Source organism: Xiphophorus couchianus, chromosome 9, assembly GCF_001444195.1.
Source record: "Xiphophorus couchianus chromosome 9, X_couchianus-1.0, whole genome shotgun sequence".
Taxonomy (NCBI): domain Eukaryota; kingdom Metazoa; phylum Chordata; class Actinopteri; order Cyprinodontiformes; family Poeciliidae; genus Xiphophorus; species Xiphophorus couchianus.
Genome location: NC_040236.1, coordinates 18,461,264 through 18,479,593, shown reverse-complemented (window position 1 = coordinate 18,479,593; position 18,330 = coordinate 18,461,264). Strand labels below are relative to the sequence as shown.

The 18,330-nt window shown below is 39.9% G+C and overlaps 2 protein-coding genes across 3 annotated transcripts in view; both read left to right on the top strand.

The window, feature by feature from the left end:
• The window catches only part of LOC114150351 (dynein heavy chain 8, axonemal), a 41,353-nt gene extending 31,025 nt beyond the window's left edge, over positions 1–10,328 (top strand). Inside the window, exons 70-92 of the mRNA XM_028026705.1 lie at positions 147–284; positions 609–736; positions 858–1,026; positions 1,112–1,267; positions 1,360–1,515; positions 2,200–2,382; positions 2,513–2,618; positions 2,699–2,951; positions 3,062–3,252; positions 3,333–3,454; positions 3,523–3,638; positions 3,710–3,912; positions 5,034–5,107; positions 6,515–6,667; positions 6,759–6,914; positions 7,870–7,986; positions 8,066–8,167; positions 8,259–8,419; positions 8,518–8,674; positions 8,764–8,916; positions 9,054–9,243; positions 9,649–9,770; positions 9,910–10,328. Of these exons, the coding sequence (XP_027882506.1) occupies positions 147–284; positions 609–736; positions 858–1,026; positions 1,112–1,267; positions 1,360–1,515; positions 2,200–2,382; positions 2,513–2,618; positions 2,699–2,951; positions 3,062–3,252; positions 3,333–3,454; positions 3,523–3,638; positions 3,710–3,912; positions 5,034–5,107; positions 6,515–6,667; positions 6,759–6,914; positions 7,870–7,986; positions 8,066–8,167; positions 8,259–8,419; positions 8,518–8,674; positions 8,764–8,916; positions 9,054–9,243; positions 9,649–9,770; positions 9,910–10,197 (3,594 nt within the window). The 3' untranslated portion in view covers positions 10,198–10,328. The remainder of the gene's footprint in view (positions 1–146; positions 285–608; positions 737–857; positions 1,027–1,111; positions 1,268–1,359; positions 1,516–2,199; positions 2,383–2,512; positions 2,619–2,698; positions 2,952–3,061; positions 3,253–3,332; positions 3,455–3,522; positions 3,639–3,709; positions 3,913–5,033; positions 5,108–6,514; positions 6,668–6,758; positions 6,915–7,869; positions 7,987–8,065; positions 8,168–8,258; positions 8,420–8,517; positions 8,675–8,763; positions 8,917–9,053; positions 9,244–9,648; positions 9,771–9,909) is intronic.
• A 1,280-nt stretch (positions 10,329–11,608) lies between these two features.
• Positions 11,609–17,257, top strand: ubxn6 (UBX domain protein 6). 2 transcript variants are annotated; one of them, XM_028028414.1, is made up of 11 exons: positions 11,609–11,803; positions 12,134–12,291; positions 12,963–13,027; positions 13,128–13,250; positions 13,382–13,479; positions 13,646–13,721; positions 13,806–13,890; positions 14,216–14,435; positions 14,655–14,785; positions 14,953–15,101; positions 16,488–17,257. In XM_028028414.1, the coding sequence occupies exons 1-11, from the start codon at positions 11,721–11,723 to the stop codon at positions 16,614–16,616; spliced, it is 1,317 nt and encodes a 438-aa protein (XP_027884215.1). In that variant the 5' UTR covers positions 11,609–11,720; the 3' UTR covers positions 16,617–17,257. The 2 variants fall into 2 exon arrangements, with proteins under 2 accessions (XP_027884215.1, XP_027884216.1); XM_028028415.1 differs by having other exon boundaries at positions 11,610–11,803; positions 12,137–12,291.
• The last annotated feature ends 1,073 nt before the right edge of the window (positions 17,258–18,330 follow it).

Genomic DNA, 18,330 nt, shown 5'->3' with positions numbered 1-18,330 from the left:
TTATGACAAAATGTTGAAATGTTCAAGGGGTGTACGATGTTTATGCAATGTTATGTATAAAAAAATAGACTTGGACTAAAAAAACGTCTGGTATTCCCTACAGCCTGCTTTTGTTTCTTAAGTTGTGCTGTTATTTTTTTGTCCAGGCCAACCTGGCCATTCAAGAGAACCGCCTGAACATTGCTAATAACGAGCTACACAACGCTGAGGCCACGCTAGCTGAAAAGCAAGCAGAGTTTGATAAAGTGAAGGCTAAATGCGATGCTGCCATGAAGGAGAAACAGGTATTATCTACTCTTCAAAATAAAGTTTGCATTTAACAGTGTAAAAAAAAAAAATATGACAGCTATTGGGGAATTTTTCTGCCATAATCCAAGAGCACACATTTTCAGACTGAAAGCAGGATTTTGTGCCTTTCGTTCTCAAATCTTTTAATACTTGTTCTCAAAACTTTTGCTCTTTTTCAAATATTCACTGCGCTTTCTCAAACCTCAAAACTTGTCTTTTTGAGAACAAAGGACATGAAATCCTGCTTTCTGACTGAAAAGGTGTGCTCTCGAACTATGGCTGAAAAATTCCCCCTTAGACAACTATTGTTTTGTGCTCAGGACCTGTTGGATGACGCAGAGATGTGTAGGAATAAAATGCAGGCTGCATCTGCCTTGATAGACGGACTTAGTGGAGAGAAGGTCCGCTGGACAGAGCAGAGCAAAGAGTTTAAATCTCAAATAAACAGGTAGGTCACAAAGAAAAAATGGTCTTCCCAGTGTAAGGTGTATTATTGCAAGAGCAGGGGCTTATTTGAAAATACTGAGTGCGTTAAATAGGAAATAAATGAATTTTTCTTTTCCTCTTAGACTTGTTGGGGATGTGCTCCAGCTTACTGGCTTCCTTTCATACTGCGGCCCATTCAATCAAAGTTACCGCGACAAGTTGCTGAAGGACTGGCAGGCAGAGCTCCTGAATGACAAAATCCCCTTCTCAGAAAATCTCAACATTATCTCTGCCCTGGTGGATCCTCCGACTGTAAGGATAGCGAGCATCCGGTTTGATTTTACGTCAAAACTAGTTACAGATAAACTCCACTTAAGCTTTCCTGTTCGTCTTTAAGGTAAGCGAGTGGAACCTCCAGGGACTGCCAGGAGACGACTTGTCCGTTCAGAATGGCATTGTTGTCACCAAAGCAACGAGATATCCCCTCCTTATAGATCCCCAGACACAAGGCAGGGCATGGATTAAAACAAAAGAAGCGGAAAATGAGCTTCAAGTAAACAGCCAAATCAAATTATGTTGATTTTACCTCCACTTCCTTAGTTGCTTTGGTCACCTTGATTAGGGAAACTCTGATCTCTTGTCCAGGTCACATCCCTCAATCACAAGTTCTTCCGTACACATTTGGAAGATTGTCTTTCTTTGGGGCGACCGCTGCTCATTGCAGATATATTTGAAGAGCTTGACCCAGCGCTGGATAATGTGCTTGAGAAAAACTTCATTAAATCTGGGACCAGTTTTAAGGTACTCAGCTATCACTATTATGTGAATTATATCTGCATTTGGTAATTTTTTTTTTTCTTAAGTCTTTTACACACTTGTTAAAACCTTCTGTAATATGAGATGGATCAGCTGTGAAAAACTGGATCTCCTCTGCCTCCTCCCTGTGATCCAACAGCTATCTGCAGAAATAGCTGTAGATAGCTCCTCCTGGCTCTGTCAGTCAGAATCAACCAGACCGAGCCAGGAGGAGGTTGTTAGCGCTGCTAAACTATCTCGTGTATGTGCTCCTCAGACCCTCCCACTTGCTCTCTGTCGCGGTACAGTCTCTTCCCCACAGCAGAGCCTTCTTTGAATGCGCTCGCTCATTAGCATGGCCGCCGTCGATGACAGCAGATAGACAGTTTTCCTGTAAAACTAAGTTGTTTCTCTGCAGGACTTTCACCAGCTTGCTTAGCAGTTCTAAACCCCACCTGGCTCTGATTGGTTGGTTCTGACTGGGAGGGGTGCATTTCTGTAGATGGCAGTAGGACCTAGCAGAGGAGGTCTATTTTTCAGATTCTGTCTCTTGTTATACTGTCATGACATAGTAAAAGTTTTATGAAATATGCAGGAAAAAAAAAAACATTTTTATAAAAGTTACCCAGTGCAGCAGACAAACTATAAAAATGTTTCCACTCTTGGCTTCTTTGATCCATCTTGGTTTAGGTTAAAGTCGGAGACAAAGAGATATGTATAATGGACAGTTTCCGGCTGTATATAACCACCAAACTGCCTAACCCAGCATACACCCCAGAAGTCAGTGCCAGGACGTCTATCATTGATTTCACAGTCAACATGAAAGGTCTGGAGAACCAGCTGCTGGGGCGAGTCATCCTCAAGGAGAAACAAGTGAGTGCATGCTTTGTCTATTAGCATTTTTATTCCATTTTAAAATGTATTGCTGATAAAAAAAAGTGGTTATTCTTATTAGAGCGTTGCTGTAGCACACGCTGACCTTTGGTTGGATTTTGTTGAACAGGAACTAGAAGCAGAAAGATTGAAGCTAATGGAGGACGTAACTGCCAATAAGAGAAGGATGCAGGAACTGGAAGACAACCTGCTGTACAAACTCAGCTCCACTAAAGGTAGTACAGCTGTTGGTGTACACTTCTCGCAAGAGTTTTGACTCATTCCTGATGCATTGTTTGCGCTTTTGTGACTAAAGGTTCCCTGGTTGATGATGAGTCCATGATTGGCATCCTGCGAACAACTAAGCAAACTGCTGCTAAAGTTAGTGAAAAGTTAAGTGTGGCGGCAGAAGCTGAGGCAAAAATCAATTTGGCTCAGGCGGAATATCGTCCCGTTGCCTCTCGCGGCAGCATTCTTTACTTCCTCATCACAGAAATGAGCATGGTCAATGTCATGTACCAGACCTCCCTGGGTCAGTTCCTCAAAGTATTCGATATATCCCTTGAAAGGTAAGCCTTCGCCAAGACTGTTTTTTTGCACAGCAAACCTTATGCATTTAGCACATGCTTTTAAAAATTACACATTTTATTGCCAATATTTATTGACTGTGCCTTTGCAGGTCTGAAAAGTCCTCCAAAACCCAAACTCGAATTGCAAACATCATTGAATATTTGACTTTTGAGGTGTTCAAATACACAATCAGAGGCCTGTATGAAAACCACAAGTTTGTCTTCACGCTCTTGTTGGCCCTGAAGATTGACTTGCAGAATAACAAAATCGAACACAGCAAGTTTCAGATACTGATTAAAGGTATGAACAGTCATTAGCTGGTCTATTTGTTATGATATGCTGTTATATAATAGTAATAACATCTCTGGAAACACATATAGGTGGTGCAGCTCTAGACTTAAAGACCTGTCCTCCGAAGCCATTTAAGTGGATACTGGATATGGTGTGGCTGAACTTGGTGGAACTCAGCAAACTGACACAGTTTGCTAATATCCTAACCCAGGCAAGGCCTTACACCTGAATCTTTTGCAGCTCATACTGTATCGGTGCTGATAGTGGTACATTTTGTAGGTTTCCCAAAGTGAGAAAAGCTGGAAACATTGGCTAAATCTTGATGCCCCAGAGGAAGGTTTCATTCCTGATGGATACAACTTTGTCGACGTCTTTCACAAACTTTTGCTGATAAGGTGGGATTATTTTTGTGGCTTTCCCTCTTCTGTATGCATTCAAACATGAAATACAACGTTTTATACTGCAGATCTTGGTGCCCTGATCGAACCTTGTCTCAAGCCATGAAATACGTAGAAGACTCAATGGGCGCCAGATTTGCCGAACCTGTGATCTTGAATCTTCATGGCACATGGGAGGAAAGTGACACTCGCACGCCCCTAATTTGCTTCCTTTCTATGGGCTCCGATCCCACTGATCAAATTGAAGCCCTTGCCAAAAGACTCGAACTTGGTGAGTCCTCCTCTCCTGGTAGAAGTGGATATTTTTAGCTTCCTATATTATCCCTAAAACAGCATGTCATAAGATTATTTTGACCACATTTACACTTAGAAAAATAACTCCTGCCTTTACTCTTTCCTAGGCTGTTTAGCTGTAATATTTTTACAACTTCAAGTAGATTCCTTTTCGAGGCAGAAATGATTAATCGGATTAATTATGATGAATTGGAAATTGAAATAATCACCAACTAATTTAGTAATGGGTTAATCCTTAACTGGAGTACACAGACTAAAAGAAAAGTGTATTTGCTAAAAGAATAAAGTTCTCAGAGCAGCCTAAAATATACAAAAATATATGTACATTATGCATTTCAGAAAAAAAACAAAACAACCTTTGTAAAAATGCTCTACCTAAAACTCTTCAAGTGTCATAGTTTTAGCTCCATCCAGTTGAAGTTCTGTAAAAACCAAAATTATTATTGAGCACCTTTTGCTATCTACTTAGTAATTGGTTATTCCAAAAATAATGAATAGATTAGCCCTACTAAAGAACAACGTTTTTCATATGTTGATGTGAAAGGTGCGTTTTTAGCTGCAGATGAATTCTTTTCTACTAATGATCAAGCAAACACAGAAGGAATTCTATTTTGTAGCATTTTAGGCAATAAAGTTTTTATTTTCTTATTTAAGGAGCTAAATTATTTATTTGCACCGTTTGATGTATTTCTAATATTGTATAAAAAAGGCTAAAAGTAAAGTCTTTTTGTTTAGACGGCAGAATAATCATGGATTAATCAATAACTAAAACAGTCGTTAGTTGCAGCCACACTCCTTTCACTTTTAAGCAACCTGCAAACTTAATAAGTGAGTGCCCAATGCCAACATGTATGCGGTCTGAATACGACAGAAGTCACACCGTCCTATGCGTCATGACATTAACTATAATGTTGTAATTTTCTGTTTTTATTATGCAAAGCACCATTTCATCAGCATCACCTTGCTGATGAAATGTGCTTTACAAATAAACTTGATTAACTGACTGATTAAAGATTGATGAGTGGGTAATAAAACTAGAATATTGCAACGCAAATAAAGTCGGATGAGTTTTGCCCATGTACATATTGTGTTTTATAGACTGCAGAGCAATATCAATGGGACAAGGACAAGAGGTCCACGCAAGGAAGCTTATCAAGACATCAATGACGGAGGTACATGTACTCTATGTGGGATATTGTCTTCAGTTCCCCCTAATTGACTTTAGCTGTTACAATGCTGGTGTAGAGCCAGTACATAATACACAGGGTGTCCACTTAGCCTTAAAAATTATTAAACTCATGTGTCTAAAATTAGTGCATTAAATTTTTAAAGTAAGTTGGCCTCAAGTATGTTAATCACCGGTCTTAAATTTAGTCTTGACAGAACTATTCCATCTCATATATTTTATGTCGCACAAGATTGTTGCACACGTACACCATTGTGTTCTGTGACTCAAGACGTTTGAGGCTACTGGTAACTAGCTGTTAATGTGGTCGTGATAGCCAGCTAACTAGGTTTTTTTACGTCCATTATGGGTAAGTGAAAATTTATCAGGAATTGACTGGGCAGCATTTGTACATTTCTGTGGAGATACGTCTTAAATTCCAGTCATAATGGTCTTAAAAAATTTGAAATTAAAATTTTAAATATCTAATGCCATTCGTTTTGGACCATACATAATTTGTAGGGTTCAGTTAGCAAGCTCTTTTCCCTTCCAGGAGATGATTTTACTGCTCTCTTTCAACATTTGTTTCCTATTGTTCGTCTGATTGGTGAATTTGCCACTTCTGCTCTTATTGACACTGATGATTGATTTGTCATATCTAAAGGGACGGACTGAAAATTTAAACTTAAAGTGGATCTTTCACTTTGAACTCATGTTGGAGCCTTTGTATAGCAACGGCTCAAAAAGATTCATACCACTGGAAAATTTAATAACTCTCCACAAACCCTCTTCCAGGTCAAAGCTGGGACTCTGGCTGTGTTGTTGTCTCTGCTCTTCATGAGCGTCTTTCTTCCCCTCGCTGCCTCTGCTGTGTTATGGTGGTACTGCAGTTGATTTCACCCTGCTTTACTCTATTCTTCTGGATTCCATATAGTATTCATTCAGGTCGCTTTTGTTGTAAGCTTCAGAGCTGCAGAGCGCTGTGCTAGTTGGTATACTGTTGGTGGTGTAATTTTGCCTTCGCAGCTGCATGACTCTAACCCAAGGCTAAAATAAATGTTTTCCTTCCTGTTGTTTTCCTCTTGGCCCCCTCACCATGTCCAGACAAATTGCAGCCTGTACAGCTGCACATAAACAGGTTTTAACCACACCTGAGCGAACAAAACCTCCTTGAGCTCAGCAATCCTTGTATCTCCCTGCTGTTTCCTATACTTAGACTTTTTATTCCTACCCTGGTTATCAGTTGTCTTTGTAAGTTTGACTTGTCATAATTTTTTCATTAAAACCTTCAAATTCATTTGCCGCGTATCCGTATCTCTGCATTTGGGTCCAACTTCAAATCTACGACACGTCATGACAGTTTTCAAGCTGTTTAAGCCAGATTATTGAACATTTAACTTGATCTGTTGTACAGGGAGGCTGGGTCCTTCTGCAGAATTGTCACCTGGGGTTAGAGTTCATGGATGAGCTCCTTGAAACCGTCACAGTAACTGAGGACGTGCATGAGACTTTCAGAGTGTGGATCACCACAGAACCACACAATAAGTTCTCTATTACACTCCTGCAGGTAACACAGAGTAAACTTTACATTCTGACCTACTGGTAACTTAAACAATTACTATAGCACACAAATATCCTTCTCCTCTTCGTCCCCTTAGTCTTCTATCAAGTTTACCAACGATCCGCCACAGGGAATACGTGCTGGCTTGAAACGAACATTTGCAGGAATCTCACAGCACCAGCTGGAAGCGAGCAACCTGCCCATGTGGAAGCCCTTGCTGTACGGTGTGGCCTTCCTTCACACTGCTGTGCAGGTGACTTTCTTTAAGCGACATTGCTGCCTTTCTTTTTTCTTTTATTTATTTTTTTTTAAGATGAGCATAATATACGACGGAGCAAACGAAAAATACAAAATTATGAGAATAAAGTCAAAATGATACAAGGATGAAGTCGTAATAATACAACTTTATTCTCATAACATTGAGACTTGTACTTGAAATATTATGACTTTATTCTCATGTTATTTCAACTTTATTCTCATACAGCTCTATTCTTGTAATAATATGACTGTTCTTATAAAAAATACATTTACAACTTAGTATGTCAATAATACTCTTGTCATAAAAGATGCAGACCGGCGAGAACCAAAAATATGCTTTGACAAAATGAGTGACTCGTAAATAACCAGAACGTTTTTTTTTAACATACAATCCACTGAAAATGTTGAAAATGCCTTTATTGGAAAAACTGGGTTGAAAAAAAATTATGCTTTAGAGCAGTGGTTTCCAAATATGATCCTCAAGCACTCCTGGTCTGCATATTTTAGATGTATCTCTGTTCCAGCACACTTGATTCAAATGACTGCATGACGTCCTCTGCACCCACCAAATGCTGCAGAAGCCTGTTAATCCCCCGTTCATTTAAGTCAGGAGTTTGGAAGCAAGGAGTCTGAAAACATGCTGGGCTGATGCTTGATGAACCGGTTTGGGAACCACTGCTTTAGAGTAAAATTTTAAATGTTTTTTTTTGTCTTGTTAGTTGAGCTTTAAAGTTGTAACTAGATAATGTGATAATGTATCCCTAGATATTAAAGTACATCAATGTTTTGAGTATTCTAGTAGAACGTAGTACTTGGATTCTTAAAAAAAACAAAAAAGAACAATGAGCATTTAACATCTAAGATTTTTTTGAAAAATGTCTGCAGTTTCTGATTTTCTATGACGTTCTAGTCAGTGAGGGGAATTTAAAGCTGTTGCTTTTTTGTCACAGGAACGCCGCAAATTTGGGCCTTTGGGTTGGAACATACCTTACGAGTTCAACTCGGCCGATTTCTCTGCAAGTGTGGAGTTTGTTGAGAGACACTTGGATGATTGTGGGCCCAAGCAGGTAAGGATGAATCAAAAACGGTCCAAACGTCTGGAGGTCTCTGCCGAATTCATTAGTTTGTCCTTTTTTCCCGCCGCAGGATGTTTCATGGGTAACGGTGCGATACATGCTAGCTGAAGTGCAATACGGAGGAAGGGTCACAGACGACTACGATAAACGCCTGCTGAAGTGTTTTGCTCGAGTACTGCTCCCAGTCTTGTCTTAATTAGTTCCTACAAGTCCACTATAGTAACATTTCTGAAATATGTAAGACTATATTCTTTTAACTGCAGGTGTGGTTCAGTAAGAAGATGCTAGACCCATTATTTGTCTTCTACACGGGCTACAGAATTCCTGTTTGTGAGACAGTTGAGGAGTACATGCACTACATCCAGAGCTTACCTCCTATTGATGCACCCGAAGCGTTGGGCCTGCATTCTAATGCCGATATCACGTAAGATGCTGAATTTATGTGAAGCGCCGTGAAGAGCAAAAACCCGACGTCTGACATGGCTAGCGTCACATTTCTGCTGCATTTTAAACATTTCATAGATATCAGGCAAACACGTCCGCTGAAGTGTTGGACACGATCACCAATATTCAGCCAAAGGAAAGCGGAGGAGGCTCAGGTGCAACTCGAGAGTCCATTGTTTACCACTTGGCAGAAGACATGTTGGAGAAATTGCCTGACGATTATGTGCCACATGAGGTCAGGTTTAATCTTTTTTTTTATTTATTTTTTTATTGCACTAGTTCTTTTAGCCACGAAATCTGAAATGTGTATCTTCTTGAATGAAGGTCAAAGCCAGGTTGCAGAAGATGGGCGCTCTAAACCCGATGATTATCTTCCTGCGTCAGGAAGTGGATCGAATGCAGAAAATAATCTCTGTGGTGCGCACTAGTCTGATGGACCTGAAGTTGGCTATAGACGGCACTATAATTATGAGCGATGTAAGACTTCTGTTTGTAAATGTTTTATGTTCATTTCAGCATAAATTCTTTGAAGGACGACTGCAAATACTTTACATTTAAGCTCATTTCCAAAGCATGGAAATGAGCTTCCCGCTGAGCTATACTTTCTTTCCTAGAACCTCCGTGACGCCTTGGACAACATTTTTGATGCCCGTGTTCCCAGCCTGTGGAAGAACATGTCCTGGGAGTCTTCCACTTTGGGCTTTTGGTTCACTGAACTTCTTGAGAGAAACAAGCAGTTCGACAGCTGGGTGTCTGAAGGCAGACCAAAAACCTTCTGGATGACTGGGTTCTTTAATCCACAGGGTGGGTTTTATTATGCTGACGCAGATTTACACTGACGTTGTGACTAATTAGAAAATAACTAGAAAATACTCCACATTTCTTGTCAATGAGGCGGCAAGAAGAAGAAAGTTTTCTCTTGCCAGAACATGTAAGAAAATAACTCAAGTGCAGAACTCCTGAAAACTCTTCATAGCCCACTGCAGCATATGTCCATTTAATACCCACACACTCACTTCAAATTTCTGACTATAATAATCGTCAAACACCACACAAGCCACTCCATCATTCTGTTCTTTCAGGCTTGGAAGTCCATGCAGCTCGTCCCCCCCCCCATTCAAGACAGAGCTTTTTCTTTTACGTGTTAAAAAAACCATTATGTGATTGGTTAATTGACTGACTGATGCCAACACCCTGTAATGTCTACAGGTTTTCTCACAGCCATGAGGCAAGAAGTAACCAGGGCCAACAAAGGCTGGGCTTTGGACACCGTCACACTTAACAACAAAGTTTTGAAAAAGGCAAGGGATGAAATCACTGGCCCACCGACGGTGAGTTTCTTGCCACTTTTTGTCCGGCAGTCATAGCTGTGAGGAGCAATAACAGCAGGTGTATCTGCAAGGGAAAAAACAAAAACAAAACAAAAAAACTAAACCGAAACCTACTTTATCAACTTTGTTTCCTTAACAGGAGGGAGTTTACGTCCACGGTTTGTACCTGGAAGGTGCCGGCTGGAACAGGAAGAACATCCATCTTAGTGAGCCCTCGCCCAAAGTGTTGTTCACGCCCATGCCCGTGATCCACATGTTTGCCATCAGGTCCACTTCGCCCCTTGACCCTAAGCTTTACAGCTGTCCAATCTACAAGAAATCAAGACGAACAGACCAGAACTACATCACAGCAGTGGCGTTGCCAACCATCCTGTCACCAGATCACTGGATCATGCGCGGGGTCGCTCTGCTCTGCGACATTACATAAACATAGGCTGCGTCATGCCTTCTAGGTGTTCAGTAACTACGTGCCTATTCACATTTGTCTCTCAGACAATGCTGGATACCTTTTTGTGTTGTTGTTCTAAATCAGTAAATAAACATTTGTCTGAAAGCATATTTTGTGTTTTGAAAGATTTCATTCATTTAGATTAGGTGGTGTAGTTGTTAAAAGTACAAGCGAATAAGGTGATGTGGGTATTTTAGAAACTGCTGCTCTACTTGGAGTTTCACACACAAACATCTCTCTGGTTCTGTTTCTGTTTATTCCACCTTCCTAGGGTAAATCTTCGAGGGCGGACAGGCCAAGACTGGCCTGGAAAAGATCTGAGCAGTATTCTAGAAAGCACTTCCAGAATACTGTCTCCTCTATTTGAAAAATTCTCTAGAAAATTCATCCTCAGCACCAATAACATGCTTTTGAGAAGTGTGGCTACAGAGTATATAAAAGAGAATCAGCCAGAAGACGAGCAGCTTGGCCTGAAGAATTGCTCCCAGGCTCCCCACAGTGTTATAACATTATTCATGAAGTTTCAGTAAATATGACATTGTTTTTTTTCTTTAAATTTGATCAATTAAACAGGAAAATGTAATTTTATGCGCTATTACGTTACACAGGAGCTGTCATCAGTCAGACATTAAAGTGGGATAATAAAAAGAAAAGGTCACAGTGGTAAACCATAGTCTAATATCTAATGTTTCAAAAGTTTTAATGCCCTTTAGCTCATACTACAACCACAAAAGTCCATATATTTTAATGGCAAATTCTGTAATTGTCCACAACAAAGTAATATAGTGCATTATTGTGAAGTAGAGGTATATAGAGAAGTTAAATTTTTGCCCCTTTTGTGATGTCTAATAGAATAATTTGATCATTTTAATTTTGGGATGTCAGAGTGGAGAGAGTGAGTTTCATTTTACACCATTGCTTTTCAGATTTTTACATATAAAGAACTTAGAGAAATCCTTTTTCTTCTCCTTCACAGTATAAAGTACTGCATGTTGGTCTGTCACATGCAATTTTGAGTAAAACATATTGAAGTTTGTGGTTTTACCAAAGCAAATTGTGAAATAGGAGTTTGAAAACATATTCCAATGAACCGACAGAGCAACGTCACTCTGTTGCAGATACAAAACAAGATGCCTGATAACAAGAATGAGGAAGAGGAACCGGGGAAGAAAGGTTTAAAAGTTCCTTCTGAAACAAATATCGAAATGAAGCTATTAAACGTTTTTTTTTTGTTGTTGTTGTTGTTTCTAATTTGACCTTCAATAATAGCTTTTATTTAAACGCTAGTATAATGCGCATGTAAAGTCTGGTTTTGTCTTTAAGAGCTAGGTCTATTCCCCACCACAAGGGGGCGACGTAACTATTTCGTGAGGCGGAAGCAGTTTATTTTTTATGGATTTTGTTTTGGTTCTCCAACTCCTAGCTAAGTGTAGCTTGCTGCTGTAGAGCTGCTGATATTTTATTTCTGATGTTTTCTTTTCTTTAATTGACAACTACAGAAGATGAAGAAGTTATTTGACGACTTTAAAAAGGACATAAAATTTAAATCTGCGGGACCCGGGAAGAAGTTAACGGAAGATGCAAGGCAAATATAACGATTTATTGCTTTCTGCGGCGCTAACTATTGATTAAAAAAATAAACACAAACGATTCATATGTTGGCTTTCTTGTGTAGTTTTTTTTATTTATTTTAATCTACGAGTAGATAACTAATGTAATGCAAAGACGGTGGGAAACGCCCAGCTAACTTTGACCAGCAGATAATCCACCAACAAGCTTAGATCGCTAAATAAAGAAGCCACCTGATAACTAAAAGACGAAACAGTGCTGCCGTCTGTGTCGTAATCAACTTCGTTACATGTTGTAACTCGTGGAGGTCTGACTTGAACTCATGACATGTTGGTGATCGCTTCAGCAGCAAGCCTGCGGTGGCGCCGAGCAGCTCCAGCAGCAAGCAGAGTCGGCATGCTCCCAGCGAAGGAGCGCAGATGGCAGGGGCCGCGGCCCTGGCCCGGATCGAGCAGAAGCAGCGGCCCAAGGTGCACACCTCCCAGGACGCTATCAGGAACCAGGGTGAGAAACGCACAGTCCTGAACCCAGGCTCACCTGAACCCAGCTCCCGAGTACCGCTTTGGTTAAATACACCAACAAATGCAACTAATGATTATTTTAGCAAATGGATTATTATATTGATTATTCTGGTGATTAACCAAATACAAAAATGGTCACATTCTTTGGATTTTTTTTTATTTTGCCTCTTAAACCTTCTTTTATACATTTAAATAAATAATGCAATTCCTTTTTAAAACAAAAAATAACCTAATTGCCTAAATTCAATTCCAGCATTCCTTTAGTGTATGTTTGATTATTTGTAGATAATGGATACAATGGATACATCTGCCAGCTGCTTATTTAAAAAGTAGTTCTTTTTTTATTTACCCCTTAGCAACTGTCATGAAATTTACTGAGCACTCTGCATAAAACCTGTTGTAAAAACCTTCAGAAGATGCAAATATAAACATACTATGAAAAGAACTGCTATTATTTAGCAGCAGTCTAGAGTCTGAATTATGATGAGAACTTGCAGCGCACACACACACACACACACACACACCTCTTTAAATCACAGCGTTGACTGAACTGTACACAGCCACTGTGTACAGTAAAGCAAACACTAAACACTTAGGTTTTGTTTAGTCTTGCAAGAATCTGGTTAAATAATGCCAGTTGTCTTTGCTTCACAGTTAAAAGAGAACTGGAGGCGGAGGCAGCAGCTCTGGCTGAGAAGGAAAATGCAGTCACAGCTGAGGTACATCCAGGCTTGTAGCGCGTTCGTCTTGGTTTTGACACTTTATTTAATGAGCAAAAAGTGTAATAGCTGCAGTTATTGACAGTCATTTCTGTTCCAGGGATCCAAAGTGAAAGACGCGGCCTGCCTCTCTGTGTCCGGCGTTTACTTCACCTGCCCTCTCACCGGAGCCACGTTAACCAAGAGTCAGAGGGAGGTGCACATTAAAGAGGCCATTCTGATGGTACATATCCTCAACTCTTTGAAACCACAATATGCCTGAAGTTTTTTCTAAACATTATAAGGGGATTTAGAACGAGATTAAACGTGATCCTGCTGGTGTTGGCAAAACACGGTGTGTGTTTTTACCGTCAGCGCTTCGAGGAGGACGATATCGAGGCTTCTGTTATGATGGTCCACACATTTAACAAAGACAGAGAGAAAGTGAAGGCAGCTGTGGACATCATCAGCAAGTAAATTTTGAATATATTATATTATTTAGGCTTATATATGTTCATATTTTAACTTATCCATTTTTTCCTGCTACTCCCCCACATACCAGTCTCTCTCTTGTACCTTATATTTGTTTTTAAAAGCTTATTTGATCTGACTTTTTTTTTTCTTTTTCTTTTTTTACAGGTATGTTGACAATATATGTAAGAATCCATCAGAGGAGAAATACAGAAAGATAAAAGTTAGCAACAAGGTGTTCCAGGTAAGCTCAAAACCAACGTTCAGAACTAGGAAAATTTTTAATAATTTTTAATCATCTTCAAAATCACTCCTCAATTTGTTACAGGAAAAAGTAAGTCCTGTGGAGGGCAGTCGGGAGTTTCTGCAGGCTGTGGGCTTTATAAGTGTTATGCTTCCTGTAGAGGCCCAAGGTGAATTTCTCCGGCTGTTTTCATCCCAGTGCCTTACAAAGTCTTCATAGCTTTTAACTTTTCACAGTCTGTCAGGTTTCAACCACAAACAAATGCATTTTATGTGATAGACTAACAAAATGTTCCGCTTTAGTGAAGTTGAATGAAAAACTGATGCAGTTTTCCAAAAAAAAAAAGAAAGTCTAATGTGTTTTCACATTCACCCTTTGTATACGCTGATACCCTACAATAAAACCAAAAGCCTTTAAAAATTCGACTTGTATAACAGCAGCGCTTAGTCAGTGTCTACATTTTGTAACCCGTGTTTACGTTTGACGCGGATCAGAGGAGGAAGAGGAGTTCCTGGTGTTGCCGGAGCAGAGTGACGACGCCCTGGAGCTGATGAAGGAGCGGAGGGACCGCCTTCAGAGGGGAGAGCCGGTCAGAGCCCAGCTGGACCGGCAGCCTCAGGCTTTCCGACCGTCTCCCAACGCGCAGCGCTTCGAGCTGCCGCCCGAGTTCTACAACCTGTCGGCGGAGGAGCTGAAGAAGGAGCAGCAGCAGAGGTGACGTCACTGCAAACAAAACACTAAATCGTTCCATGTCTTTTTGGTCTAGTTTCTGGTGCGAATATGTTAGTGCACTTGAAATACAACAAAACTGACTTACAAGTAACTTTTCAGCAAGAAATAGGAGCTTGTTTTAAGTCAACAACTCCTTAGAATTGGTGAAGAAGGTGCTAGCTCCACCGGCAGACTATTTCACTCACTGCTTATTTTTCCCAGAACTGAACTGGTGGAGAAGAACGCCATGCTCCGCACAAAAGCCATGAGGGAGAGAGAGGAGCAGAGGGAGAGGAGGAAATACAACTACGCCCTGCTCAGAGTCAGACTGCCTGATGGGAACCTGCTGCAAGGTAAGCAGCAGCCAGGCCTCAGTGAACAGCTTAGTGTTAGTGGCTGCACTGACAGGCATAATGAGTTACAGCATTTAACTTCCCTTTAGAATCTATAAAGTTTTTTTTTGTTTGTTTTTTTTTTTTTGAGCTGAACTGAATTAAGCAGTGTGTGATGTCTTTTCCAGCCACGTTTTATGCCTGGGACCGTCTGCCGGCACTCTTTGAATTCGTCCGGGAGTCTCTGGTGGACGGCTGGCAGCCGTTTGAGCTCATCGCCCCCGGAGGACAAAAGCTGCAGGAGTCTGAGGAGGTCACTCTGGTCGAATGTAACTTGGTGAGTTGAAGATTCGCGTCGGAAACAAGCGATGCTAAGCACACTTAAAGCTGCAGTTTGTACCTTTTTAAATATTTGGGTTTTTTTTTTATGTATTTGCTAAAACTGTACGCGTTTCCTTTGGCCATATAATTGCGCAAATTTGAATTACGAAAATAAATTAATTGATTAATGGAAATGTGTCGATTAAAAAAAAACAGCAACACGTTTTTCACTAAAAGTTTTTGCGGTAGGATGAGGTGGTTGCATCAAAATTAGTGTCATTTGCAAAACTGCGACATGACTTTATGACACACAAGTCATGTTGATCCGGTTGTGATCAACAACCGGATGTGTTACCACATCCACAAACACCACAACCGGCCACAAACACAGGCGGAGAAGATGAAGAAGATGTTGGCGCGACGTGTTTTTTAATGATTAACAAACTCATTCACATGTAATTTAAATTGCGATTCTTATCTAATGGAAACAACGGCTTTTCGACATTAGTGGAATATCGACACAGTTTTGCACACATTTGTAATAGAAACGCAGCTAAATTGTGATAATCTGTTAAAGAAGTTGTTTTTCGTTTTCACAGATTATCTCGCTCATGTTATACTGTCAAATTTGAACAAATATGTAAAAGAAAAAAAAACTACAGATAAGTGACAGATCAGATAAATCATCCATCCTATTGTGGTTACATCAGTTTGACCTATTTTCAGTTTATTTGGATGCAATTATTTATTTTTAAGGAGTCTAATTTGCCCTTTGCTCATTTTAACAAAGAGAAACAAAAACTAAATGCGCTCTGTGCTACTTGACTGGATTTATATCAGTCTGGTTTATTTGACCAGCGAGTTAAAAATTATTTAAGTTAGAACTTTATACCAGCTTTATCAGACGGGACCTCTGTAGTTCTAGTAGTAATACCTCACCAGCACAAAGTAGCGCAAAGTTGTGCTTAGAAAAGGTATGACTTTTCTAAATTTGAACATTGCAGGAAACTGCAAGTTTCGTTTGGGTAAATTTGAAGGCTATTGTTTGTGCTGGGTTTTATTTAGGGATATCAAAGTACTGAGAACTAAAAAAAAAAAAAAAAACTATTAGCAGTTTTTAGTTGTAAAAAAAGGAAATTAAAACCATGTATCCCATTCCATTCACTGTGCAATTATGCTGTATGTTATGCTAGCTGTTCACATAAAATCCCAATAAAATCTTTTTAAGTCTGTGGTTGTAACGTCACAAAATACGAGGAAGTTTAAGGAGTTTGAATTCATTTTGTAAGTTTTGTATCTGATTCATGGTCTTGTTTGCTCTTGTCATTAAATAAGGCCACTTAAAGAGAAAAAAAAAAAGACAAGTAGGAGGGATGTGTTTTAAACTCTGTTATTATTCCAGGTGCCCGCTGCCCTGCTCACGTTTGCCTGGGATGCAGCCGTGCAGGCGGACATTGCCGCTGCAGGCGGGAAGAGCTCCGCCGCCCTCCTCAAACCGGAGCTGCTGGAGAGAATTCAAACCCTGAGCTGAGCGGAGCGGAGAGAGGGCGCCCTCTGACCCCTACTACCGCCTCCCTCTTCCTCACTCGCTGCCGAGGTGAAGTTGCCCCTTGGAGCAGTGCTGTATTTATTTTTACAAATTCTACTTAAAGTTAAAGATTGTAGCGCGGCAACTTCACCCTAAGGGATTTGTTTTAAACCTACCCCCCCCCTCTCTCTCTCTCTCTCTCTGCATGCGGGGACGCAGTCGCCCTCCGACATGTCTCAGCAGTCATTTGTATTAAAGAAGAGACACTACTAACATGTGACGGACATGTTTGTCTACGTTTCCCCCCTCGGTGTCTCGGCTCATTGTAGAAGTTGCATAGTTCGGTTCGGTTCGGTGGTTTAATGGAAATCTCGAAGCGACCGCTTTCTTTCGTCAGTGTTCAAGGTGAACTCCGTGTCGGCTGTGTGAACTCGTCACGTGACTCCGTAACTGTAATCGCGCGCGTGAGCTCCTGCTGCCTGTTGGTCGTCCGCTCGGCCTTGGCGTGCCGCTCTTTCCCGTGTTGTACAGCAGATGAATCAGAAGTCAAATATTGTTTTTATATATATATATATATATATATATATCAACCGGAGAGTTTAATAGCAGTACTTAACGTCACGATGCTGGCTTGTGCATCTTAATAAACTAGAGACAACTTGAAAAGGTTTGATTCAGTTCGGTTAATTCAAGCTTGCAGCTATGAAAACCGCAAATTTAGTTTCTATTGACATTAAAGCAGTCATTATTTCAAATGTATTTTGATGGAAATGTCTGCCTACTGAAGTAACTTTTCTAATATATATATATATATATATATATATATATATTATTTTTTCTTTTTTGCACTCACTTTCGACTTCATAAAACTTCAAATCATCACTAACTGTGGAAACTTTCCACTCTTTCCTGAAGCATCTTGGATTTTGGGCATCGCCACTCTGCCCTCCACACTCCAAAATCTTAATTCCCAAATAAATTGCAAAATGTAATTTTTGCAATTTATTTGGGTCAATTGCTTTGGTCTCTGTCATGTCTTGAATCTCCTCCAACAAATTATTTCTGTATTTAAAAAAAAAGTATTGAGATTTTTCTCAGAAACTGAATTTTTTGTTTTTTCATGAGCTGCGAGACATAAATATCAAACTTAAAAAATAAATGCCTGAAATAATCAGCTGATGTTTGTTGGGCCTGCAAAGTAAGAGTCTGACTTCCTGAATTTTAAAATCACTGAAGAATAATTTAATTGATTGAGACACACCTGTACTTTAGCTGTTTAAAGCACTTTGAAGGATCATTTGAGAACTGTAGGGAAATCAAAAGATTTGTTTATTTTGTAATAATACTCTGTTCGTTATGGCCACTAAGGGGATAAATGATAATAATCCACAAACTATTATGGATTATCAGTAAAGCTTATGTTGTTTCCAACATTAATTTTGCTTTTTTTTCTGAAATGTGTTTTGTTCTACCTTGAAGTCTTGTGTTTGTTGAGGGTTTACATTAAATGTACGGGAACAATCACCAAGTAGAGCTGCAACAGTATGTTTATATTTTTTACTGCCTCACCTCACTCAGGTGTCGCTTTTTATTTTCCGTTAACTTTGAGTTCAATGAGACAAAAAAAACATCTTCACTCTGAGATTCTTCTCTCTACAATACAAAATATTTACATAACGTGTTCTCCGTGAAAATCACATCTCCACATTTCAATCTT